At 37.0% G+C, this 27,226-nt stretch overlaps 3 protein-coding genes across 8 annotated transcripts in view; 2 read left to right on the top strand and 1 right to left on the bottom strand.

The window, feature by feature from the left end:
- tbc1d10ab (TBC1 domain family, member 10Ab) overlaps positions 1–25,386 on the top strand; it is a 39,365-nt gene extending 13,979 nt beyond the window's left edge. For both annotated transcript variants that reach the window (XM_087270138.1, XM_087270139.1), the window contains 8 exons: positions 4,199–4,298; positions 5,617–5,724; positions 6,866–6,972; positions 10,816–10,930; positions 12,859–12,924; positions 19,874–20,063; positions 21,811–21,965; positions 24,588–25,386. In XM_087270138.1, the coding sequence (XP_087126264.1) occupies positions 4,199–4,298; positions 5,617–5,724; positions 6,866–6,972; positions 10,816–10,930; positions 12,859–12,924; positions 19,874–20,063; positions 21,811–21,965; positions 24,588–24,992 (1,246 nt within the window). In that variant the 3' untranslated portion in view covers positions 24,993–25,386. The remainder of the gene's footprint in view (positions 1–4,198; positions 4,299–5,616; positions 5,725–6,865; positions 6,973–10,815; positions 10,931–12,858; positions 12,925–19,873; positions 20,064–21,810; positions 21,966–24,587) is intronic.
- Positions 1–27,226, bottom strand: part of tctn1 (tectonic family member 1) — an 845,382-nt gene that overhangs the window by 135,142 nt on the left and 683,014 nt on the right. The window lies entirely within an intron of this gene.
- LOC103911722 (uncharacterized) overlaps positions 1–27,226 on the top strand; it is a 146,818-nt gene that overhangs the window by 41,889 nt on the left and 77,703 nt on the right. The window lies entirely within an intron of this gene.

The raw sequence follows: 27,226 nt of genomic DNA on the forward strand, positions 1-27,226 counted from the left end.
GCTGACTCAAGCTTGAATTAAATTGTGAACCCATATGGGCATACGATTGTGGTTTATGTTCACCTTTCAATTCACCTTTATCTTTATAGCGCTTTTAACAATGTAGATTGTGTCAAAGCAGCTACACATAAAAGGTCATAGTAAATTGCAACAGTGTAGTTCAGTTTTTAGTGTTTAAGTACAGTTCAGTTTAGCTCAGTTCAGTGTGGTTTAAAGGGCCATGACACCCCCCACTTTCGGTTAAAGTCTACTTCAGAATTTTTTCAAAAGATGCATGATTAATGGGCGTGGAGCTCCGCGAGCATCGGGCAGGAATGGGCATGGCCAGCAGGGGAGAACGTGAGCGAACGAAGCTAGCTCACAAAATGAGACAAACCATGAGGAGACGCATGAGTTTATAGTTTACAAAGTTAAAATGCAAAGAAATGAACAGTGATTTAATGCCCTGCTACATTTGTTATTTGTAATTTCATATACACATAACCACAATTTATATCATTATAAAGATAAGTGTGTTCATGTAAACACTGTAAATGAGGACTTCTCCCTCAATCCCCGTATCCAGCAGACTCAGTGCAGCAGGTCTCCTGACCTGTCTATTTTAACTGTTAGCCCTACTGGTAATCTGGAGGATTTAGGCAAACACAGCAGCACGGCGATGTGTCTGAATGTGAACAAACTCCTGATAAAAGACAGCGTCCGCCATTCTCTAATTCGCGTGCTGCTCTCCCGACAAAAATGCTAGCAGCACACACACAGCTTTGCTGTATGATCGGCCCTGACAAGATCGCGGGGGAAAACATGCAACAAACCCTGTGGATCATGGAAACAAACGCATATGAGCCTTCATGAACGGCTAAATACTGTGTGCCCGTGACGTGTCTCACAGCTCGGGCTTGACTCTGGCAGGTCTCATGAATAATTAAGCATCCGGCTCTTCTCATAGGATAAGAAAACTCCGCTATGAATAATAATGAGAAACCGATGCGTCATCATTGCACTTGCAGTACTGCGCCATGTCGCCGATTTTGATCCCGCCCCAAAAATCATTTTAAACCTGGAAGCTAAAATTTGCTTAAAAAAGCTCAAAATTATCCAGTTTTCCCCACAATTAAAGCTGTCAGGTGCTAACATTGTCTTAACTTATGCTCCACACACACAAATCTGTTAATATAAAAAAAAGTTCTCCAGGGTGTCCTGAACCTTTAAAGATCACTACTGAGAGTCCAAACACTGAATAGCAAATTCATTGATGCGCAGCTCTACCAATCCCAAACCATGCAAGCTAGAGGCGACAGCGAAGAGAATAAAAAACAATTGGTGAGAGTGAAGAAAAAAAAAACCTTGAGAGAAACCAGACTCGGTTGGGCACGACCATTTTAATTTCTCCACTGGCCAAACGTCTTGTGCAGAGCTGCAGTCTCAGTGGCGGAGCCCGGAAGCTGGCCTCAGCGAAGACTCGTCTGTCCCTGGAGCGTCACAGAAATCAGTCTCATACTCTCCACTCCTCCATGACCACCACAACAGCTGCTCAGGATACGGCCTGGTCCAGGATATGGAAACCTTGGGATCATCTTGTCGCTGGTCTTGGATTGAATCAGTGACTTTGCATTGTCTAAGGGCCTCAGGATGAGTATCCCAAGGTGGAAATGGAGAATCAGGAGAATAATTAGCGTAGCTGCTGTTTATAGTGTATAAAAACAAGATGAAGAAACCTGTGTGGAAACCTGCAAAGTGATGCACTGAGTGTATGCTTTACTAAACAGATAGGTCTTTAATCTAGTTTTGAATTGGGAGAGTGTGTCTGAGCCTCGGACGTTATCAGGAAGGCTATTCCAGAGTTTAGGAGCCATAAATAAGAAGGCTCTACTTCCTTTACTCGACTTGGCTATTCTCGGTACTACCAGAAGACCTGAGTTTTGAGATCTTAATGAGCGAGTTGGATTGTAGCGAGACAGAAGGTTGGTTAGATAAACAGGAGCTAGATTATTTAAACCATTATATGTAAAAAGCAATATTTTAATTTCAATACGAAACTTAACAGACAGCCAGTGTAAGGCGAATAAAATGGGGGTGATATGATCATATTTTCTAGACCTGGTAAGAACTCTGGCAGCTGCATTTTGTACTAGCTGAAGTTTGTTAATAGAGGATGCTGGGCAGCCAGCAAATAGAGCATTACAGTAATCCAGCCTCGAAGTCATAAAAGCCATATAGTCCATAGCTTTTCTGCATCTTAGATGGATAGCATACTTCTTAACTTAGCGATATTTCTCAGATAAAAGAAAGCAGTTTTTGTGCCTTGGGATATGTGATTTTCAAAAGTTAAATTGCTGTCTAATATGACACCCAGATCTTTTTTGGTAGAGCTAACGCTAACTTTGTGTCCCTCCAATTGTAGGTCGACTTGTGGGATCTGCTGTGTACAGGATTTAGGTCCTAGAGTTTAAGAGAAGAAAATTATTGGTCATCCAGTCTTTAACATCTTTAATACACTCAGTTAGCTTAGACAGTTCAGACATCTCATCAGGTTTAGTCGAAATATATAATTGAGTATCGGCTGCGTAGCAGTGAAAGTTGTTCCCATGTCTTCTAATAATGTCTTCCTGAGGTAGCATGTAAATTGTAAACAGCAGAGGACCTAAAACTGATCCTTCAGGCACCCCATACTTTACTGTCCATTAATATTCACCAACTGGTAACGGTCAGTTAAGTATGACTTAAACCATTATAGAGCTTGTCCATGGACACCTGTAGACTTTAAGCTATTAATGAGGATATTGTGGTCAATGGTGTCAAATGCGGCACTAAGATCGAGTAAAACTAATAGCAAGATGCACCCTTGATCAGCAGCTAGCAGTAGATCATTGGTTATTTTCACTAATGCAGTTTCTGCACTGTGATGAGCTCTGAAACCTGACTGAAACACTTCAAAAACATTGTTTGTCTGCAGAAAGGAAGATAATTGGGCAGAAACTACTTTTTCTAGTATTTTAGACATAAATGGAAGATTTGAAATAGGCCTCTAGTTAGCTAAGTTGCTGGGGTCCAGTTGCGGTTTCTTAATAATAGGCTTAATAACAGCAAGCTTGTAAGAATTTGGAACATTGCCTAAAGATAAAGAAGAGTTGATCTCCTATAACATGTAGCAATTCATTTAGTAATTTTGTTGGAATTGAGTCCAACATACATGTAGCTGGTTTAGAGTGATTTATAATTTTATCTAGCTCTTCCTGTTCTATTATTTTGAAGCACTGTAGGTTATTATTATTATGATTCAGTGAAATATTTACAGGATTTGGAGTATAAGCCGGTGTAGAAAGTTTAACATATATTTTCTGTCTTAAGCCTTCTGTTTTATCACTGAAAAAATTCATGAAGTCATCACTACTAATTTGCAGCAGAACATTTTGTTCCAAAGATGACAGATTATTTATTAATTTATCAATGGTGTTAAATAAAAACCTAGGATTGTTATGATTATTTTCTATCAGTTTGTGGAGGTGCTCAGCCCCGGCAGATTTTAGAGCCCTCCTATAGCTGGACATACTGTCTTTGTATGCAATTCTAAAGACCTCTAAATCATTTTTTTTTCATTTACGTTCCAGGGCACGAGTTGCTGTTTTTAGAGCGCGAGTATGACTATTATACCATGGTGTAGTTTTATACTCTCTAGCCTTTTTTAATTTGACGTCTGCCACAGTATTTAGTGTGCTAGTAAAGATAGCATCCACACTGCTGGTTACTACTTCAAGTTAATTTGCGTTTGTGGGTGCATTATGATGTATAGACATGCATAGACTTGTAGCTGCAATGGCAAAATTTATGCATTGATTGCTTATTCATTGTTGACGTTAAGCATTTCATGTACCAATTCCCTTCAAATGTTTGTTTTTAGTGGCAAGAAAGCCAATTCATAAGGGTATATTCCGTACAGACATCTATTGTGTGCGTTCTTAGCAGTTATTTTGTGATGCATTTTGACTATTTCATCTATCCCTAACATAGGTGTAGACTTGTACGAATTTTTGTCAATGTATGGGAGGATGATACGGGAGTCTATTCTGAACAAGAACCGGTTCTTGGTTTCCAACCCTATATTTGCTGATATGCATGATTGTGTGTCTATCCGTATGTGTGGGTGTGCTTATTATCACATCAGAGAAGTGATCTAGTCTCTCTTTGTTCTCGCTCACAGCAGTGATGATATTCCTCCAGACGTGCTCCGGCAGAGAGAAGCTAAATGGCTGGATATGCTCAACAACTGGGACAAGTGGATGGCCAAGAAACACAAAAAGGTTAGTCTCTGGCAAGTGGCCCTGTGTTTGACCACAAGTTTTTCTTCTCGAATGGCTCAGGTCGTTCCCAGAATGGTGTAACATTCATAAAACACTCAACAACAGCAATCAAATCCACGTGATGTTATCTGAAGAATTTGACTAGCCATCTGACACTGTGTTCTTTCAAAGGCAAAACCTGTCTAATATAATCAGATAAAGTGAACAGGCCCATATGAAATTTCCACCCAGAGAATTCCTCATTGTGGTATTAATATCCACTATTGACACTATCATGCATTTAAAAACATTAAATGTTATAGTTTAAAAGTGTCTAAATTAGAATTTCAACTTGAAACGATTACTTAAACATGGATATACACCGACTGGCCACTTTATTAGGTACACCTGTTCGTCTGTTTGTTAACTCAAATGTCTAATCAGCCAATCACATGTCAGCAACTCAATGAATTTAGGCATATAGACATGGTCAAGACGATCTGCTGCAGTTCAAACTGAGCACCAGAATCAGGATGGTTGTTGGAGACAGACGGGCTGGTGTGAGTATTTCAGAAACTGCTGATCTACTGGGATTTTCATGCACAACCATCTCTAGGGTTTAGATAGAAGCGTCAGAAAAAGAGAAAATATCCAGTGACAGTTCTGCATGCGCAAATGCCTAGTTGATGCCAGAGGAGAATGGCCAGACTGGTTCCAGATGATAGAAAGACAACAGTAACTCAAATAACCACTCGTTACAACTGAGGTTTGCAGAAGAACATCTCTGATTGCACAGCACATCCAACCTTAAGGCAGATGACCTACAGCAGCAGACTGGTCTCAGACTGGTTTCTTGAACATGACAATGAGTTTACTCTACTCAAATGGCCTCCACAGTCACCAGATTTATATCCAGTAGAGCACCTTTGGGATGTGGTGTAATGGGAGATTCGCATCATGGTATTGCAGCCAACAAATCTGCAGCAACTACGTGATGCTATCAGGTCAACATGGACCAAAATCTCAGGAATATGTCCAGTACCTTGTTGAGTCTATGCCATGAAGGATTAAGCCAGTTCTGAAGGCAAAAGGGGTCAAACCCGGAACTAGTAAGCTGTACCTAATAAAGTGGCCGGTGAGTGTATAAAACGATATAAAGAATAATTTTCTCATGGCGCAAAATTGACTATGTTTAATATGCCAGACAAAACAGTGTGTTAATCATCTCACAGCAGGGTAATTCTGTTCAACAAGGCCTATAAATATAGACTGTAAATATTCCAGTCATGTGTTGGCATTCATTGAAGGTCATAAAGTCGATATCTCTGTTTCTCCAAAGGTGAAGTTGCGTTGCCAGAAGGGCATCCCTCCTTCGCTCAGAGGCCGCGCGTGGCTTTATCTGTCTGGAGGGAAAGTGAAGAAAGAGCAGAATCCAGGCAAATTTAAGGTGAGGGCATCTCTGAGGTTTGTACAAATGAATCTTTAAAGCATCATAGCTCTGTTACAAAACAACTGATTCAGACCAATTTTATATATGCATATATACACACTCTGGACCACAAAATAAATCTAATGTTGGGCGGGCAGTAATGCATATTGCCTAATGTTATTTTAGTATTATTCAGTAATATCTTGTTGTAGTTTTAATTGTCTTTTTTTTCTGTTTTGATTTTAATTTGAAAGTTTTAGTAATGTGTTTTTCGTCATTACTTTTGTTTCAGATTTCTGAATAGCTTTTGTTATTGTTGTGATAATTATTATGCTTTAATTTTAGCTTGTTTATAGTTTACATTAAAATAAAATGAGAAACTAGCTCAAATAAATTAATTGTATTTTTTATTATTGTGTTTGTTTGTATATCAATATATATATATATATACACACACACACACACACACACACACACACACACACACACACACATATAGTGTATATATATATCGTGTGTGTGTGTGTGTGTGTGTGTGTGTGTGTGTGTGTGTGTGTGTGTGTGTGTGTGTGTGTGTGTGTATATATATATATATATATGAAGTTAACATTTATTTGACGTAGTTTCATTTTACTTAACTATAATAAACCTGGTATACACCATTAAAAACAAAACACACATTTCTGTTTCAAATAAATGTTCTTCTTTTGAACTTTGTTCATTACTTTTGTATCATTTGCAGAGATGAAAATCCCACAATGCACTGTACACTAGAAGTCCCTCCAAGAGGAAAAAGCATGAGTAATATTCAAAAGTATTTAGACAAACATTTTAGTATACCTAAAGGTTGACACTAACCCATTTTGAGTTTGTTTGTATTTTCGTGCGTTCTTTAACCAACTTATATTTGCTAAAGCATTATTATTCAGTAAAATCATCAGATTTGACACTTATTTTAACTTTGCAGCATGTAAACTAGTGTTGAACCAAACTGAAACAACATTAAGCTGATCTTCTGTAGAACTGCTTTCAAACTTTAAATTAATTTTACAGTGTAAATGATGAATTTTCCTGTTTTATTCAACTGAAGCTGCTCTGAAACAGTACGTGGTGTATAAAGCACTATACAAATAAGTCCTGTCTATTTTTTATTTGGCAGGAGTTAGATAGTCAGCCTGGAGATCCTAAATGGCTGGACGTGATAGAGAAAGACCTTCACAGACAGTTTCCATTCCATGAAATGTTCGTCGCTCGAGGAGGCCACGGGTGAGTCTCCTGCAGACCTGCTTCTCTTTAAACCACAGCTTCTTAAAGACTCAATATAAAGGTCCAGATCTGAACTTTCATCAGTATCAAAGGTTTTAAATTAAAAAAGGGTTTTATTATAGGGCTATTACATTCATATGCATAGCAAATCTTTCACACACTCACTTTCCTTTGGCTTAGTCCCTGCTTTATCAGGGGGTGCAACAGTGGAATGAACCACCAATTACTACTGGCAGATGCCCTTTCTGCTCATAAGTCAACAGTTAAATAATTAATAAGGAAAAATCCCTTATGCGTTTAAAAATAAACCAATAAGAAGTGCGATCAGCGTTATTTTTTATTTTTTTATTTTTAATATGATTTAACAAGAGGTAGGTTTTGGCTTTTGAAATTTTCACACTTTTTAACTCCAACAGAGTGTCTTAAAGTATTAAAAGTTGATAAATCAATTGCCTCACAGCAAGAAGGTCGCTGGGTCACTGGTTCGAACCACGGCTCAGTTGGCGTTTCTGTGTGGAGTTTGCATGTTCTCCCTGCATTCGCGTGGGTTTCCTCCGGGTACTCCGGTTTCCCCCACAGTCCAAAGACATGTGGTACAGGTGAATTGGGTAGGCTAAATTTTCCGTAGTGTATGAGTGTGTGTGTGTGTGTATGTTTCCTAGAGATGGGTTGCGGCTGGAAGGGCATCCGCTGCGTAAAAATGTGCTGGATTAATAAAAGGACTAAATGCCTAAATAAATAAATAAGGGACTAAATGACTAAATAAAGGACTAGATGCCCCAGATTAATAAAGGGACAAAGCCGACAAGAAAATGAATGAATGAAATCAATTTAGAGAAAGGCCCTTCTGTAAAGGCCCTGAAAAATGTTCAAAATTCTTAAATGCTGTTTCAGAAGGTATTAAATTGTGTCCCCTTTTTGATTATACAAGGTATAGCCTAGTTTGCCTAAATTTAACTTGCAAATATTAGGATATTGTGTAGTTTATGAAATCAATAAAATCCTGTTAGATTTGACATTAGGATACACCCTATCCAAATGTCTCATCACATGTTCTCAATTGGAGCAAAAAGAACACATACCTCTCTGTTCAATTATCTTTGAAAACTCTTACTTTCTCCATCAAATTTTCTTTTTTGGCAACTGACAGCCACACCATCCAAAGGCGTCAACAGCGTCAAATCACCTACGGTTTAATTTCAGACCAACCGAAAAGACATACAGACAAATAAATAAAATAAATTAAAAAAATAGAATTATTTACATGTTTAATATGCATTTATCAAAGTTGGAAATCCACACTTTATATCCTTTACACATAGTTAGAGCTCTTAAAATTTGAACTGGAAGTGGGTCCGAATTGACATCTCTCCAGGGAGTCTGGAGTTTGCGAACGCTGATTATTGACTGTTAATGATTATTCATTATTATTAAGTATTGATTAACATGTCCTATTTAGATTCTGATTCTCAAGCTTTTGATTAGTTTTGATTCTTAAGGTCTTTGCACACTGAAGTCCGAAATATTCATATGCATTTTTTGTTTTGTAATTATAAGTGAAAAACTCATCATGTAAAAAAACCTTGCACACTAAGTCTGATGCATATTAATTATTTCATTATGAAAAAACGCAAAACATTTTACAATCAATTCAAACAGTGATACCGCTCTCTTTTCCAAAGAAGAAAGAGGAATAGGCTACATATTGTGTTTATCCAATACTGCATAAAGAGGGAGGAGAGCTCAGCTCATTATCAAAGAGCTGCTCTGGATTTTCTCGAAATGCAAAGTTTATTTCAGGAAATCAGGGGAATTTTGATTCATTGCTTATGATACTTCACACATCTCTGTACGTAAATATATCCTGAACATAGACTGGCAGTACTTATAGACATTATAATAGATGGCGACTGCGTTGACGTGTCAAAGTAGCGGACTGAAAGCAGACCATGCTTTCTATCGTAATGTCTACAGGCATTACGTCAACTGTATGAACACACACAAACACACACACACATAAACAGTAGCAAGGCAGAGGTGTGCCAGTCACAGGTTCTCATCTGTCCGCCAGAAGCTGTTTTTATGTTTTGCACTGTGTTTGTCATAAAATTATCTGTAGCTCAAATGGCAGCATTCTGTATTTAGCTTTTGGGTTGTACGGTGGCTCTGAACTGTCAAAATATCTCTCAAAGCACTTTTTAGGATGCAAAAAGTAGAAAAGAAATTGAACCTGTTTTGATTTTTTTCTATGATAGACGAAAGTTTCGGAGATAGTGTGTCAGTATGATTCACACAATGTGAGGTTGAATTCATTTTTAATGTGCCAAATTTACAGATGAAAATTTTTAATCCAATAACCTGCAATAACCTTCAATTTAGTGTATATTGATTCAATAAAGGTATCATGGATATTTCTAATTAAGTAGCCATAATATAAAGTACAGACATATAGATGGGCATGAATTATAAAGATAATAAAACTGTGAATCATACTGAGCCAAGAGCAGTGCATTTTGTTCTTTGATTGTTAACAGCAGAAACGGTGTATTAATAATCTGCAGTCTCTTTAAGACATTGCACAAGGATAATGTCTTTGCATTCCATTAAGCTGTAATTTCGATTTTACTGACTGTTTACATGAACACTCCTCAGCAAGATGGGAATTTCAACACAATGAAAAAATCTATGCAATCTATGAAACCACTTCAGTTTATAGGACAAAGGAAACATAGGGTAACACTTTCTTTTTGTAGTATCACCATTCATAGCCAGCAGCTAGCTCTCTGCAACTCTCACATGGTCGCCCACTGAAGCTAAGCAGGGCTGCGCCCGATCAGTACCTGGACCACATGGGAAAGCTAGGTTGCTGGCGGAAGTGGTGTTAGTGAGACCAACAAAGTGCACCCAATCTGTGGTTTGTGTGGGTTCTAACGCCTCAGTATAGTAAAGTAGACTCTACTGCTCAGTGAGCGCCGTCTTTCGGATGAGATGTTAAACCGAGGTCTTGACTCTGTGGTCGTTGAAAATACCAGGATGTCCTTCTAAAAAGAATTTGTCCTCTGTCCATCATGGCCTCCTAACCATCCCCTCTCCACCAATCAGCTGGTGTGTGGTGTGCAGTCTGGCGCAATATGGCTGTGCTCGCATCATCCAAGTGGATGCTGCACACTGGTGGTGGATGAGGAGATTCCCCCCAATGTGTAAAGTGCTTTGGGTGTCCAGAAAAGTGCTATATAAATGTAAGAAATTATTATTATTATTATTTTATTTTCTTATCGGCTTAGTCCCTTTATTAATCTGGGGTCACCACAGCAGAATGAACCGCCAACTTATCCAGCATATGTTTTTACACAGCGGATGCCCTTCCAGCTGCAACCCATCACTGGGAAACAACCATACACACTCATTCACACACATACACTTCCGACAATTTAGCTTACCCAATTCAACTCTACCGCATGTCTTTGGACTGGGGGAAACTGAAGCACCCAGAGGAAACCCACGAAAACACGCAAAGAACATGTAAACTTCACACAGAAATGCCAACTGACCCAGCCGAGGCTCGAACCAGCGACCTTCTTGCTTCGAGGCAACAGCACTGCTTACTGCGCCACTCCATCACCCTTTATTATTATTAATAATTAATTATAATTATTATTATTCTACTATTAAATCTTAAACCGTTCTTATGCACTTTTTACACACTGTTAATGAATGATGGCCCTGGAGTAAACAACAAAGAAAACTAGATTCATTGTTTTGTTTTGTTTTTTAAATAGAGTATAGAGAAAAAAAAACATTTCTTATATTTGTGCTTTTGCACTCATGTGTGTTTGTGTGCAGGCAGCAGGATCTGTTCCGGGTATTGAAGGCATACACACTGCACAGGCCAGAGGAAGGCTACTGTCAGGCTCAGGCTCCTATAGCTGCAGTGCTGCTCATGCACATGCCTGCTGAGGTAAGGACACTCTTCATTAGTCTCATCCTCTCTTGTCACTCATTGTAGAGGTGAATACCTCTCATAAAGTATTTATTGATTTTCACAGTCAGCTATTATACTGTTTTGCTTGTTACAACAAAACGTTCATGTATTTATTTAGAATGTATTTTGTAATTGTACATAATTAATTTATTATAAAGGTATTAATATGCATAGTTTCCGCTACATTCATTCTTCTATGGCGGGGCGCCACACCAAAATTCACCCGGCCACGGCTACATTACAGCTTCTCATTTAAAACATTCAGTCATTTTTTTAAACAGCGGTTTATAATCGTACCAAAACGTATCAAAGGATAAGTGAATTATAACTGCACAAACTATTCTGTAACCGCAGTAGTGCTGTGCGTCATTTGTTTAACCCTTTAAGGTGACATGCTGACTGATAGACTGTCTGACAGGATTGCGCGATGCATGAGGCTAGCAAACACGATGTTGCTTGCAGTTAATACAACGACTATAGAATACACAAGACATGTCACTCATATCTTTTTGAATGGGGAAAAGTGTAACTGTCACTATGCTGAATAAAGCCCCGCCTACTAGTACAGGAGCTAATCATCGATTGTTATAGACTGACGATACTCTGGGGGAGGGGCTTGGACCAGATGTGAGTTTCTGCAGATTTTGTGTGATTTGAACGAGATGGTTGTTTTTTCATTTTATTGATGATTCCTAATATGAAATTTAATTGTAATCTTGGCAAGCAGTTTTAGAGAATTTGATGTTTCCCTATTTAGACAAAATGCCCGCGCTTACTGCCTGAGTGGTGTTACAAAGTTGGCCACTAATTGAAATGACTTGCCTTAAAGAGACTTTGGTTATGATTAACACATTTTCCGTAATTATACTTTATAGATCTAGGCTCTGCATACAATGACTTTATCCTGTTGGGGTTTATAGCCGTTTCAGTTTACTTTATGATGCATTTATACCACTCTGTAGGTCTATTGGAGACATTCATAAATATTTCTAGCAAATCTAATTAATGTTGAAGGCATACTTGTTACATAAACACACTAAATCACACTTCAGCAGCGTTTATTTGAGAGCACACAAGAAAATCTGTGATTGAACATCGTAAATTTGAGGTTGTGCTAGACGTTTTGTGCACAAACAGAGGAAACTGGCGCTGAAAGCAAAGAGATTTGCTCATTCGTATTACATAAATGTGATCTTGACTTGTAATACTGCACTCACAACTTTTTTTATTGAAATAACTCCATAGGTAGTTGGTAGGTCTGTGTAAAATGCCTGCTGCCACAGCTGGAAAAGATCCTAGAGGAAACACTGAATACGTTGTGGCTTATCAGTTAATCAGAGGTTTATAGATAATTAAAACTAAAAGTAAAATAATTATTTAAAATAAAATAAACATTAGCTAAAAACAACTTATTTAGTTTAATTTAAAATCAATTAGAATTAGTTATAAATGCAAATTAACTTTGTTTAATCTCAGGTATCTATTTTAATGTTTGATTTGTTATAATCTACCTCATAATTTATATTTTACATAAACTAAAGATAATCAATCTAATATTTTACCGTGTTTTTAATGGACACTTTACATTAACATAAACATTTTCTGTTCATTTACAGCTCAGGAACAATGTTTCATTTCATAAGACCTTAGTATATCATCAGTATTACAACAAGGAAAAATGCAGATGTCATGCAAATTCTTTTACTTTTTTACTTTAATTGCAGAATCTATCTATCTAAATTGAATTAAATATAAATTTAGGCTTTTTAACAATCCTAAAAAAAGGCTGCAAGTGAAGTGTCACCAATATCTCTTTACTTTAATATCTCTTTAGGTTTAAGTGGTCCTGCATAAGCTCGTACTCTGTCCTAGATTCTTATCCTCCTATGTTTATGCTCTGGCAGGATGCGTTCTGGGGTCTGGTCCAGATTTGTGAAAAGTATCTGCCTGGTTACTACAGTGCAGGCTTGGTAAGTACTGAGATCCTATTCATGAATGAATCCTCCTACTAATGAATTGGTTCAAATTGGAACAGTGTTAGCTGAAAGAAACAACTTGCTTATAGATAGTCATCCAGGCTCAAATATCCTAGAGTTTATTATCCCATGATGCTGTTTTTTGCAGACTCATTGATTCATTCAGCACTTGTCTGCATGTCAGCCTTCAGAAGAGTAATCAGTCAGCTTTATAAAGCACTCGATCAATAGCTTACATCGTGCTGATGCTTCATGCCGTTGTGGGGGGTGCATTTGATGTGTTTTCACTCGCATTCAGCAACACTCTGGTGAAATGTGCTGATGTAGAGAGAACAGGGTTCAAGGTTTGCTTCTCTTGTTCCCTTCACAGACTAACTCAGCACAACTTATTAACCAGACTCGCCCTCCTTTAATCTGCCGGTCTCAACAGAAATGCTCAATTTACACCACCATAGCAATTTCACTGTTATGTTATGACTGATATATTTCAGGATTTACTGTACACAACCCGCTCTGAAAATACACTTTCTAAAAACAAAACAAATCTTACTCTGGCCAACCATATCTGATGCCATACAGTTTAAACTGTAGCTGTTGTCAAGCCATTGTAAGTTTAAGAGTCAGGAGTGACATGCATAGATACAATTAAAACCCGAAGTTTACATACACTCTAAAAAAAGGAACATAACCATTTTTAAAAAAATGTCTGATGGTAAATCATACTAAACGTTTACTATTTAAGGTCCGATTGGATTACCTAAATCATTTACATTTGCTGAATGCCAGAATAATGAGAGCATTTTTTTATCTTTTTTTTTTTGAGAATTTTTAATTAATTTCTAGACAGTCAAAAGTTTACATAAATTTTACTTGGTATTTTTTCTTTGCTTTTAAACTGTATAACTTTGGTCAAATGTTTTGGGTATCTTTCCACAAGCTTCTTACAATAGTTTGAAGGAATTTTGGCACATTTCTCTTGAGAGAATTGGTGTAACTGAGTCAGATTTTTAGGCTGTCTTGTTCACACAAGCTTTTTCAACTCTGCCCACAAATTTTCTATAGGATTGATATCAGGGCTTTAAAGGGTCACGAAACACCAAAACACATTTTTTGAGCTGTTGACAGTCGTATATGTGTCCCACACTGCTAAAAACACTATTAGGACACCTATATTTCACAAAAAAGTGTAAATTGGTTGTTTTTGCGTTATTTCAAGCAAATTCATACTTCCGGTTTGAAACGAATTTTTGAAGCTGCGTCACGGCCATGACATAATAGCGTTGTATTCCAGCGTGCAGACTGGGCGTCTGTGCCAGAGTAAGTCTTATTACGTCTTACAGTGTGATGCATTAATGCATGAGTAAGGCTTGGTTCAAACCAATCAGCGCGCTCTATTGTGCAACTTCATTAATATTCTTTACTGTCACAATGTTTAGACGGCAGAGACGCCACATTGTATTGGCAAAACAAGCGTGAAGTGTTGCTTTTATAGTTTGCTGCCGTTAAGTTTTGTTTTCATTTTCTCTCTGTGAGAGCTCAGACTCACGTGTGGATTAACAGTGTATGCGACGCTCGACAACAATAACTTACGTGTCTAAGGAGGATTATTGTTTACCTGAGAGCTGTTCTCATCTGCAAACGCTGAGATCCGGATTCGCTTTAGTCTCCTCTTAATAAAGACGCGGCTCTAGTTGCTGGTGATTGTCCTGTCTCTACAGATTTGGTAAGTGAGCGACCAGTGCTCTTTGTTTATTCAGTTTGTTCGTATCTAACAAACTATTGCACCGAGTGTAAACATGTTAGCACCACAACCAAACTTTAACCTTGTGTAGGGTTTTTACCGCATTTAGTGACCGGAATAACACACGCGGCTTTCTGACGCTACCTGCCGTGTGCATCTACGTTTCCGGGAAATGCTGAGGTTTTTTTTTTCTCTCATTCGCCGTGCGGTATCAAACATTGCATGAAAAATACACGCTTAGAGCAGCTCCTTGAATCAAATATCTCGTTTGTCGCGAAGGGCATGAATGAATTCCCTGAATCAAAGAGCCAAACTGCAGTTAAAGTCCACCATTTAATAATTTGGCAAATAATTAGACTACAGATGTCCATGTAGGTTAAACACCATCACTTTCTCCTGTGTGTGTATTTTGACTCTGAAACTCACGCGTGCCCAAATAGACACTCCCACACCATCCCACTTTTCTTCCTCCGACACTCCCCCCTTAACAGAGCTGGACACGCCCACTTTTCTGACTTTTTCCAAAGTAGAGGTGTGAAAACACCCTGCTGAAACGAGGGGGTTTCATGGCCTTTTAAGATGGCCACTCCAAAACATTCACTGTGTTGTCCTTAAAGCACATTTTAACTAATTTGGCAGTTTGCTTAGGGTCATGGTCTGTTTGGAAGACTGGAGATTTGTGGCCAATTTTTAATTTCCTGGCTGATGTCTTCAGATGTTGCTTCAGCATTTCTACATAATGTTCTTTCTTCATGATGCGATCTATGATGTAAAGTGGACCAGTCCCTCCTGCAGCAAAACAGCCACCCCCATACTTCACAGTTGGGATGGTGTTCCTAGGCTTGTAAGCTTTCCCCTTTGTCCTCCAAATGTAACACTGGTCATTATGGCCAAACAGTTCAGTCTTAGTTCCATCACCACAGGACATGTCTCCAAAAATTATTCTTTTTTCCCGGTGTAATTTAGCAAATTGTAATCTGGCTTTTTTTTTGGGTTGATTCTGGCTTGTTGATTTGGTTGATTCTGGCTTGAGGTTTTCCTCTAATACTAATGTACAGTTGTGCCTCCAATTAACTGAAATGTTGTCATTTAGCCAATTACACTGATTTCCTTGACCGTCACAACAGTCAAAATTCGCTCCTTTTAACTTCTCCATCATCATTTGTTTTACCTTTGCAGGGATGGATTTTAATGTTGAGACAAACAATTTGATTACTTTCTCGCGCTAATCGAAATGCATCACGTCTATTCATTTACCTACTGCGCAAGCCAAGACCAGCCCGACCCCGTCTAAAATTATAGAAATCAAACCCGAACCTATCGGGTCCCATTGGGTTCGGGGGAAGATCTTCAGCTCTACCCTGTGCATGTGTCAATACTCCTGCCACATTTGTACAGTGCTCCCAGGACAAAAGTCATTCAACTGCACTAGTCAAGACTAAAGTCAGTCTGAAGATGCTGGACTTTTGGGCTGCATACGGGTGTAGTAACGAGCAAACAAAGCTTAAGTTTTGGAATGTTACAAACTCTTACAAACAAGTACTTAAAAAGTACTTGCGTTACTTACAAACAGTAAAAAAGTAATGTTATTGATGATAATAGACACTTACTGCACTGACTATTCTATGCTTATGCTAGTGTTGTTGAATAAAATCAGCAAACAATGTAAATGAAATATGACAAGTCATGACGCTGCACTGCAAGAAACTAGTATTATTGTCAGCTAAGTGAAGTAATGGCTGGTTTTTTAAGTAACTTATAAGAGTGCCTGATAACAGTGCCTATACCTCAGTGTGCATACTGTCCACCCTTAATTATTGAATGTTACAAATGTTATATACAATTTAGATCAGAAAGGTGGATATGCACATTGACGCAGGGATATTGATGGTTCACACGAGTGATTCATAACAGAGATTCATTCACAAACGAATCACTCCCTCGTTAGAATCAGAAGTGAAAACAGGAAAGGGGGTGTGTTTAAGAACACGGATTAGATCAAATTTAACAGGAAAGGAGGATAACTTTAATACATTTAGCCTATGCACACAAACACATGCTTTGTCAGCAGTCAAAGTGATGTAAAATTATAATGTTTGTTATTTAAAAAAATATTTGCATACTGATCACCGGGAAAACTCCCGATTGTAGATATGTGTTTACATATCTATAGCTCCAGATGCCCAGTCCTCCACTACACCTTGGTCTCACATTCTTTTTAAAGAAGCGCTACCCTTTACTAAAATGGCAGCTCTATTGATCCATTCTTTCCAATAGACAACAACATGGTAAGCGACATCCAATGTAAATATATATGAGTGACATGAAGCTTAAGATTTGACACTCAAAGCCAGTTATAAGATATTTAATTTAAAAGGTCAGTATGACATCACACTATGCATGATATTGGGAAAAAAATTGTTCACGAAACACCCACAAGTACGTCTTGAGAAAACAACATGGTTAGATGCTTTATCTTGTGTTGCAGTGTAACATTTATCACCTCGGATAAGTTTTATAATGTTGATCTTAAGTTTTATATAATGAAAAATAAGCATATGAAAGCCTGTAGGATGACCGTCTGCTTTGCATTGTAAAGCACAGCATTTTGTCCCGTGTATTACATATTGTGAAAATATCCCTAATCCGGTCTATTGCGGTCGGTCTACATACACTATGCATCAGAAACCAAACTTTCAGGACTATATCGAAACTTCAGCTCTTCCTCAGCACTTATAAATGCAGTGATAGGAAAAATAGCGACAGTTTTACTGTATCAATGCGATGTGGATTTGCTTTTGCAGCAACACAAACTAAACTCCTCCAGGCTTCAGATAAGCTACAGTGTTTAGGATCAAAGTAGATTATGTTCACAGGCTGGCGTTAAAGTAATATGCAACAAAGAGCGAGGAAGACAGAATTACTGTTCAGAATCATTCTTTCCTTTTTAAGGAGATTTATTATGCCCCTTTTTACAAGATGTAAATAAAGTCTGTCCAATACCTAGATTGTGTATATGAAATTTCAGCCCAAAATACCAAACAAATATTATTTTACAGCTCTTTGAATCCACTCCATTTAGGCTCTGATCCTAATTGTACCATTTTGGTGACTGTCGCTTTAAATTCAAGTGAGATTGTGCTTTTCAAAAGAGGGCGGAGCTACATATGCCTTTGTGTCAGCAAAATGGCAGATTCCAAAAACAAGACTTGCATTCTATGCTAACGAGGGAGAGATTGTCATTAATGGGTGGGGCTTCTCCCCTCTGATGACACATATAAAGGCAGAATGGCAATCAAAGTGTTTCTGCAGACTGTCCCTATCAAGTGTGGTTTATATAAAAAATAAATTAATAAATTTTTAACATTAAAAAATGTTATATTCACAGACTGTTGCCACACAACTGTATATAAAGATATAGAGATATAAAGATAATACTCTATGTATATAGAGTATTTAGCATAAAGTTTTATTTTTTCAATCCAGCATTATGTAAGTTCTTCTGTATCGGATCTTCAGAAGCTGACAGATAGATGCTTGTAAGTGGGCGACAGGGCCGTGGGCATTAGATAAAGACTAGATAAAGAATTAAATTAAACTATACACCGTATCGTGCTTTCTCTCTATCGCTCTCGTTGTTGCCAGGGGTGTTTCCTTGTACCATTTCCGTTTTAAGCTTGTCAATCTTTGCATCTCAAGATTTGTTTAACACATCCATGTAAATACCTTGCATTCACAGGAGCATCAGATTGCTTATCAGCCAAAGTTCATTTAGCACAGATAATGTACACGCTGGGGATCTTTTTAAGCTGAAGAGTAGTCAAGGGGGACAAATCTGTCACAATTTTGAAATTTGCCCTAAAGAAAAAATTTTGGCGGCTTTGTAGTGTTTTTTTTTTTCTACTTAAAGAATACAAATGATTGTAAATTGTGTCAATTTGCACCTTTACGTAATTATTGCAATTTTTAAATTACAGAAAGAAAAAGAAAAATCTGAAACCAAATAAGCTAATAAAGACAATGGAAATGTTTGTTATTTATCATACATTGAAGTGAAAATTATATTTAATGTTTTTAATGTAAAATTGGAAGTGTTTTATTGACTTTTATGTAAGGGATAATGTACATCCAGGCGGTTGTTATGGAAGAATAAAGCCCGACAGGTTTATCAGCAGCCCAATATGATGCGTCCCAATTACTACATTCCACAAAACATAACAGGCACAAATTAAGAAACTAAAGAAAACATTGTTCTGAGACGTGATCATTATTTCTTCAAATAAATGCAAAGCTAGCAGAAACAAAAACAGCTGGATGGAGAATACACTATTCAACATGCTATTCAGTCACAAGATGATGCCAAACAGTTTAAAACAGTGGAGTGACAGACCAGCATGTGGATGTGAATATCCATCCATCCGTGACAATCAAGATTATTCAAAGTGCCCAGATTAGCCTGTTATTCGTTTCAGCGATTGTTATCCTGGAATAATATACATGGGAATGTTGTGACTGACCAATCAGAATCAAGTATTCCAGACAGCAGTGTAATAATGATGTATGATGTGGTTATTATTATGTAATTTGTACCTTTCTATATTGATCTTGCCATTTTGAAATAGCTTCAAGTTGCTAATGTGGCAATGAATAAATAATGGAAATGACATGCATGTAACACATACATATGTAAATGTACATCTATATGCATTATTTCATAGTATTTAAGCTACTAAAGCAATTAGGAAAGGGATGCCTAAATTTATTAACACTCTCTATCACGCTCACACACATACTTACGTGCTTTCAAATAAATATTATTGAGTATAATTATATTCTTTCAAATAAATGTCATCTTAGTGCAGTCATTTGTGTTGTCTTTGATTTTAAAATGGGCTAGATCTAACACCATAGCCAAAATAACTAATAAAAATAGCTAATTAACATGAACATGCTGGTGAATAACCAATACTGATGCTTCAAATCTGCATGAACCAAGGGTTTCCATTCCCTGGGGTTTTCATCAGTGCACCAAACACCCTTCAAAGCCAACAGAAAAAAGTGAAAAGTAAAAGTAAATTTTGGATACCCCTTTGAGCCTTCCAAAGGTTGAAACAATCATGGTTGTGAATAACCCCTGTTGGATCAAATAATTATGACAAGCCTTCTAGTAAAATAGATCCACATGTGTCTTTCTTGGTACAGGAGGCCATTCAGTTGGACGGTGAGATCCTGTTTGCTCTGCTGAAACGCGTGTCTCCTGTGGCCCATCGGCATCTGAAGAAATACAAGATTGACCCGATCCTGTACATGACAGAGTGGTTCATGTGCGCCTTCTCCAGAACGTTGCCCTGGGCCTCTGTCCTGCGCGTGTGGGACATGTTCTTCTGTGAGGGTGAGACAATACTGAAGGCCTCTTAAATATCATGTGCACATTGTCCACTGATATCTCGGCCCACCACAGAGAAAAAACTGTTAACAGCTCGCTGGATTTGCACTTTCATTCTTGTGACATTTACTTTCATTGTGCAAATTGATGCCAAAGCATAATGTTTGACTTGATTACTTGTGGATATCAAGATGTCCTACTTGATGTGGGGGTTTCGTTTCAGTTTTATTTTCTTATTTCACTTTTTTCTGTTTGCTTTTGTTCTGTCTATTTTTGCTTTGATTTTTGTTTGTTTTGTTCTGCCTATTTTTGCTTTGATATTTATTAAATTTTTTTCTGCCTATTTTTGCTGTAATTTTTGTTTGTTTGCTTTTGTTCTGCCTATTTTTGCTTTGATATTTGTTTGTTTGGTTTTGTTCTGCCTGTTTTTGTTTTGATATTTGTTTGTTTTGGTTTTTTTCTGCCTATTTTGCTATATTTGTTTGTTTGCTTTTGTTCTGCGTATTTTGCTTTGATTTTTGTTTGTTTCGTTTTTTTTTCCTGCCTATTTTTGCTTAGATTTCTGTTTGTTTGGCTTTACTCTGGCTGTTTTTGCTTTGATTTTTGTTTGTTTGGTTTTGTTCTGCCTATTGTTGCTTAGATTTCTGTTTGTTTGCTTTGCTCTGCCTGTTTTTGCTTTGATTTTTGTTTGGTTTTGTTCTGCCTATTATTGCTTAGATTTCTTTTTGCTTGGTTTTGTTCTGCCTATTTTTGCTTTGATTTTTGTTTGTTTTGTTTTTCTTTGCCTATTTTTGCTTAGATTTTTGTTTGTTTTGTTTTGCTCTGCCTATTTTTGCTTAGATTTTTGTTTGTTTGGTTTTGCTCTGCCTATTTTTGTTTTGATTATTGTTTGTTTGGTTTTGCTCTACCTATTTTTGTTTTGATTTTTGTTTGTTTGGTTTTGCTCTGCCTATTTTTTTGTTTTTATTTTTCTTTGTTTGGTTTTGTTCTACCCATTGTTGCTTTGATTTTTGTTTGGTTTTGTTGTTGCTTTTTTGTGTTTGTAATTTTTTTTGTTTTGTTTGGGGGTGGTGATGTTTTTTGTTTGGTTTTGTTCCAATGTTGCTTATTTTTGTTGATTTTATTGTTTTCTGTGTGTTTGGGGTTTTTATTTGGGTCGGTTATGTTTTCTCAGTTTTGTTCATTTGTTTTTGCTTTGACATTATGTTTTGTTTGGTGTGCATGTTTGGTTGTTTTTATTCTGTTTTCTAATTTCTTGCTTTGTTAGTTTTGTTTGGTCAGTTGTTCTTTTGAATTTCTATTTATTTTTTTTACTTTGTGTTTTCTTTGTCTACTATTTTTTATTAACATTATTGTGTTTATATACACTTAAATTACTATGCAGCACTGTTAATAGTGTTAATTTATGTCTGTTTGCACACACAAACACACAATTGAAACAAACAAACTTGGTTCTACATAATAAAATGCATATCGAAGGCAAATAATAGAGTTTTATTTTAAGTCAATTAAAAATGTTATCAAATCATATTCCTAGAAAATCTTGTACACAAGTTTATTATTATTAAGATTTAAAAGTTTAAATATGTTATTTTCTTTGTTAGCTATTAGGAAACGGTCTAAAGGCTCTTAAATTGTTTTAAAAAAAACATCTCTACAGTATGAGTCTCCCGTACACTGTTGTAAAGTGCAAACATTTCTAACTTGCATATACTAATACTTAGTTTAAAAGACATGTTTGTGTGTGATGCAGGAGTGAAGATCATCTTCCGTGTGGGTTTGGTGCTGTTGAAGTGCATGCTGGGATCTCCAGAGAAACTGAAGGCCTGTCAGGGCCAGTATGAGACCATGGAGCTCCTCCGATCTATTGAGCCACGATACATGCAGGAGGCATTTTTAGTTCAAGAGGTAAAGCACACATAGAGATTAAAATGATCACATTATATACTGATAGATGACACTGGCTGAATAAGTGTAGTATAATAACACTGCAACAGCTTGCCAGTGCCTGCATTTCATAAACCTAGTATTAATTAATCATGATCTACTGTGCAGTATGTAGACAGCAGTAGCATGTCGCCCCCTGCTGGTTTAAACTCTCCAGTGAAAATGATACCATTTAACGTCAATGAATATTGTGAATATTTTTAAACGTGAAGATTGCATGTTCTGCATGTCCGTGTAAAAGTATGGTGGGGTTACATGTAATATATATAGGGTGCTAGTGGCTTTTTTACTTTTACTGTTTCCAGAGCTGCTCTTTGAATCATCATATCATAGATAAAAATAAACTCAGACTTTCACTACAAACTTTAGATTAATTACAATGTACTTAAAGGGATAGTTCATGCAAAAAAGTTTATTTACTCACTTTTAAGTGGTTTTAAACCTCTGTGAGTTTTTTTTTTCCACACAAAAAGAATATATTTTGAAAAATGTTTGAAACTTTAAACATTAAATTCCATAGTTGGAAAAACAGATACAATGGAAGTCAATGGTTACAGGTTTTCAGCCTTTTTCGAAATATCTACTTCTGTGTTTACAGAATTTTCCGTTTCTCTTTCTTGTTATGTAGCTAAATTATAAATGTTACATTTTGTGCCTCTATGCAAGTACCACTGTTTTTACGAAAACATTTTGTTTAAATAATCAATCCAGAAAAAATATAGGTAGCTCAGATTACCAAAGATTTTAGGAAAAGTAAAACCCTTTGTTTTGTTTTGCTCTAAAAATGTCTTATTTCAAGAGGTTCAACTTGCTTTTTTAATTATTAATATTGTATTAAACCAGTTAAACCATCCTAAATCACAGAAGTTGGAATAAGTGAAATAGAAATTCTGAAAAATAAAACCGATTCCATAGGACCTTTGTATAAATGTAAATTCTCAAAGGACACCTATTTTACAATTTTTACAAGATATACAAGAGATAAGGTTTTGGTGTCTCCAGAATGTGTTAAGTTTTAGTTCAAAATACTCATCAGATAATCTATTATAGCTTTCAGAATCTGACACATTTGCTCTCTTGAGTTCAGTGTAGCTGTTTTTGTAGCCTGTGGCTTTAAATGCAAATTAATTTCTTCTCCCCGTTCACCGTTCCCTCATGCGTCAGATAAACAGCCATCAGTGATAAAGACAGACAGACAGACCCCAGTGAAGCTGAAATAAAGCTTATTAGTCAATTAATTAATTATTTATCAAATATACCAAGTAAGTATATTTAATGTATCAGTGAAGTTTATTCAAGCCTTTCTGAAATGATGTGTCTCATACAAATGCCATTTGCAGTAAACGTGTGCGCATTAACTGACACCATGTGGTTGTGGTGATTATAACGATTAAGAATTACATAGTGATTTTACTGTCTTTATTACAAACATGCTTTGTTTTAAAAACGTTTTAAACTTATAAAACTTTTTTTTTAAATCACAGAGAGTGTGAACAAATATTTAAATCTCAGTTTCTTTGCAAAAATGTTCTTTAGAAGTGTGTATACATGAAACATGGTGCCCGTTAGTCAATTTGGTATTATTTTTACATCAGGAAATTTGAAAAAAGAGACTTGAGTTGCTATCACTCCAATATAACAGTGGACACACTTATGCCTAGTTCAGACTGCGTGATTTTAGCCCCGATTTTGGCTCGCCAACAGGTTTTGAGAAATCACAGGCAAATCGCTGCTCGTGCACGTGAGTGACAATCACACGGTATGAACTTTCAAAGACGCGATCTGAGAGAAACGCCGATAATTTGCAGATGCCTGTGAGATATTTGGCATGCTGAATATCTGGAGCTGTCGGCGATTCAAATCATGCCGTGTGAATTGAGTTTTGACTGAAAATAACATCGGCAATCACCTACAGCCAATGAGAGAGCAGCTTTCACTTGTGTGTGCATGTGTGTATACCTGCTGCAGGCCAGCGGGAGGCTGGGGGAGAAGTTAAAGGCACTCTTTTTCGGTTTATTTGGACCCATGAAATGTAGGAAAAACTAGTGGAGGTTTGACAGGACTCAAGAGCAACTGTGTCTGTTTGACATTTCATACAGAAAGAAATTAGTTTATTATCAATGTTGAGGAGAAATGGCTAATTTCCTTTAAACCCAGGTGAGCAAACATGTACATGTTCTACCCCATTAAAGGCTTCTTTCTCATTATGTAGTTAATAACAAGAGATATACTACATGTTTTTGGCTGTGAGACGTAGTTTTGACGAAGTTGTCGGCGATTCTTCCTATAGTAAAGTCATACAATGTGAATGTCCCTGTCGCTGATCCATCTTGCAGTGTAAAAAAGCATCGACGAAACGCTAGCCCAGATAGTCATGCAGTGTGAAAACATCTGACACACGACTACTTTGAAAATCATGCAGTCTGAACTCGGCATTACACAGCTTACAAAAGTCGATTTTCATCAAAGGGTATCCTATAATCTGTACATGTTTAGTGACTGTAGTTAACAAATGCAACTTTATCATAAACTATAATTAATTGATTAATTATAAAGAAACTCTCTTTCCTCCGCAATCCTCAGGTGATTGATTTGCCAGTGTCTGAGCGAGACATCGAGAAGGAGCATCTCTCTCAGCTGCGCCGCTGGAAAGAGACTCACGGTGAGCTGCACTGTAAATCTCCACCCAGAATGCACGGCGCCAAAGCCATCATGGCCGCTGAGCCACCCAGTCGAAAAGACCTCAAACAAAACCCCACCATCATTGTAGAGGCTGCCGAGAGCCAGACAGAGACTGGCAAAAAAGCCAAGAAGAGTAAAACTGAGAAGAGAAAAGAGACTCAGAGCTCCCCGCCACCCCTCAATCCATACCCGTTACCCAGCGACAACCATCTATCGCCCAGCGGAACACAGCCGCTGCAGAAACACGGACCCCTGCAGGCCTCAAACCAGAGCCTCAGCAGCGCAGAGCAAGACACATACCTGTAAAACACAGCTCACACACTATCACAAATCTCACCTTTTTCTTGCAATTTTGAGGTTTTTTTTAATCATGAGCTTAAAAATATAAAAATTCTGAGATAAAAACTCAGAATTACAAGAAATCAAGTCACAATTCTGAGGGGAATATAGTCAAAATGTGAAAATTTAAATCGAAATAGTGACAAATCAAATCAGAATTGCAAGAAAAAAAAAAGATTTTGGAAATATATCTTACGATTTCCATCCTGCCTCAGGATCTGCATCAGTGACACGACTGGACCAACACACACACCTTCATTAAGAATATTAATGAAGACGATGCTTTACAATTGTGAGGATTTCTGTGGTAAAACATATGAATTGCACTTCTGGGGTCCGTTCTTCGCACGTGGATTACTCAGTTAGCTGGATTTGGATATTGACGATTTGACACGATCCAGGATCGTTTCGTTCTTCAAAGCTGATCCGAGAGTTGTTGTCATAGCAACAGTTCTGCTAGGTCAAACCTGATCGGGAGCAGGTTCAATTCATATAAACAGGATTAGATCGGCTTAGTTCAAGCAAAGATAATACAGAAAGTATGTTCCGAATTCTGATATTTTCTTACAGTAGTAGTTATATACACTTGGGAAAATGGTACATATTTTTTAACTATATATATAAAGTTATAGTTATTAATAAAATAAAGTTATACATATTAATAAAACTTATTTTTTTAAAGCAATAACACATTTATGCAGTCATAAACATGTTTTGACAGTTAATATGCCAGTGTTTTGATGCTTCACAAAAGTTGCAAACGCCTTTACCAATATGAAAATGCTTTTGTAAACAACCAGTTATTCTTTACACTGATTAAAAAACGGCTACTATAATAAAGAAAATCTTTTCTAAATTTAGAACTAAATACACCGATATGCATTGAAATACATGATGATACACTTGACATATGAAAGTGTAAAGCCTGCAGCTCACAACAAATGTGGAAGGTTATTGCGTGTCATATTTAACAAACCGTTTACTGCTAATTTGATGTAATTTTGCTCACATGGATAATTGAATATTAATCAGATGATGTCATTACGCTGCTGTGCCGTCAGCCAATCGTTGCGTTGCTGATCATGATTTCGAGGATCGATAGATCTGTCCTTCACAACACACGCAGCGATCTCAGATCAGTTTATCCAAACATTCTAATCTGATTTGCGAACTTGTTCGAAGAACCAAATTAGCCAGAGATCAGTTATCAAGATGAAAATATCCAGGATCTGCCAAATCATCTTAGATCATTTAAGCGAGGTACGAAGAACGGACCCCTGGTACAAGATTTAAGTTCTGACATTTAAAAAAATAATAATAATAAATCAAAAGAAGAGCATTTCTGCTCACCAAGGCTGCATTTGCTTGATCAAAAATACAGTACAAACTGTAATACGGTCTTAAATTATTATCATTTAAAAAATGATTGAATGGATTAAAATGTAATTTATTCCTCTGATTCAAAGCTGAATTTTCAGCACTGTTACTAGTCTTCAGCGTCCTTCAGAAATATGATACACTGATCTGCTGCTCAGGATACATTTTATTATCAGTGATGGAAACTGTTGGCCTACCTCATTATTTTGTGTAAACTGGGATACAGGACAGTAAATACAGTAAACCCATTTAAGCTTTTAATGTTATTAATCAAGGACACTCAAGTGTGAAAATAAATTATACATTTATAATTTATAAAAAATTAATTAAAACTATTATATTGAAGTTTTGGATACTCAATGCGCTATACACATTTTTGGGGGGGAATCTCCTCATCCACCACCAGTGTGCAGCATCAACCTGGATGTCATATTGCACCAGACTGCACACCACACACCAGCTCACTGGTGGAAAGAAGACAGAGTGATAAACCCAATTATGATACGAGGATGGTTGGGAGGCCATGATGGACAGAGGCCAGAGGGCAAATTTGGCCATCAGGGGCGGACTGGCCATCTGGCTATTCTGGCAAATGCCAGAAGGGTCCGACTATTTTTTTAAACGTGGGACGGTATGCTATTTTTTAAATAACATTTTTTTCATTTGTATTGTTTTTACATCCAGGCAGCTTTTATCTCTTGCCAGATGTGGATGTTATAATGATGATGATGATCATAATAGTTATAATAATAATAAATGTTAAGCATTGGCCCAATCGGCAATAGCCGACTGGTTTCAAGATGGGCCAACCCAATCAGAGGTTA

This window comes from Danio rerio, chromosome 10 (genome assembly GCF_052040795.2).
Source record: "Danio rerio strain M-AB ecotype USA chromosome 10, GRCz13ab, whole genome shotgun sequence".
Lineage (NCBI taxonomy): Eukaryota > Metazoa > Chordata > Actinopteri > Cypriniformes > Danionidae > Danio > Danio rerio.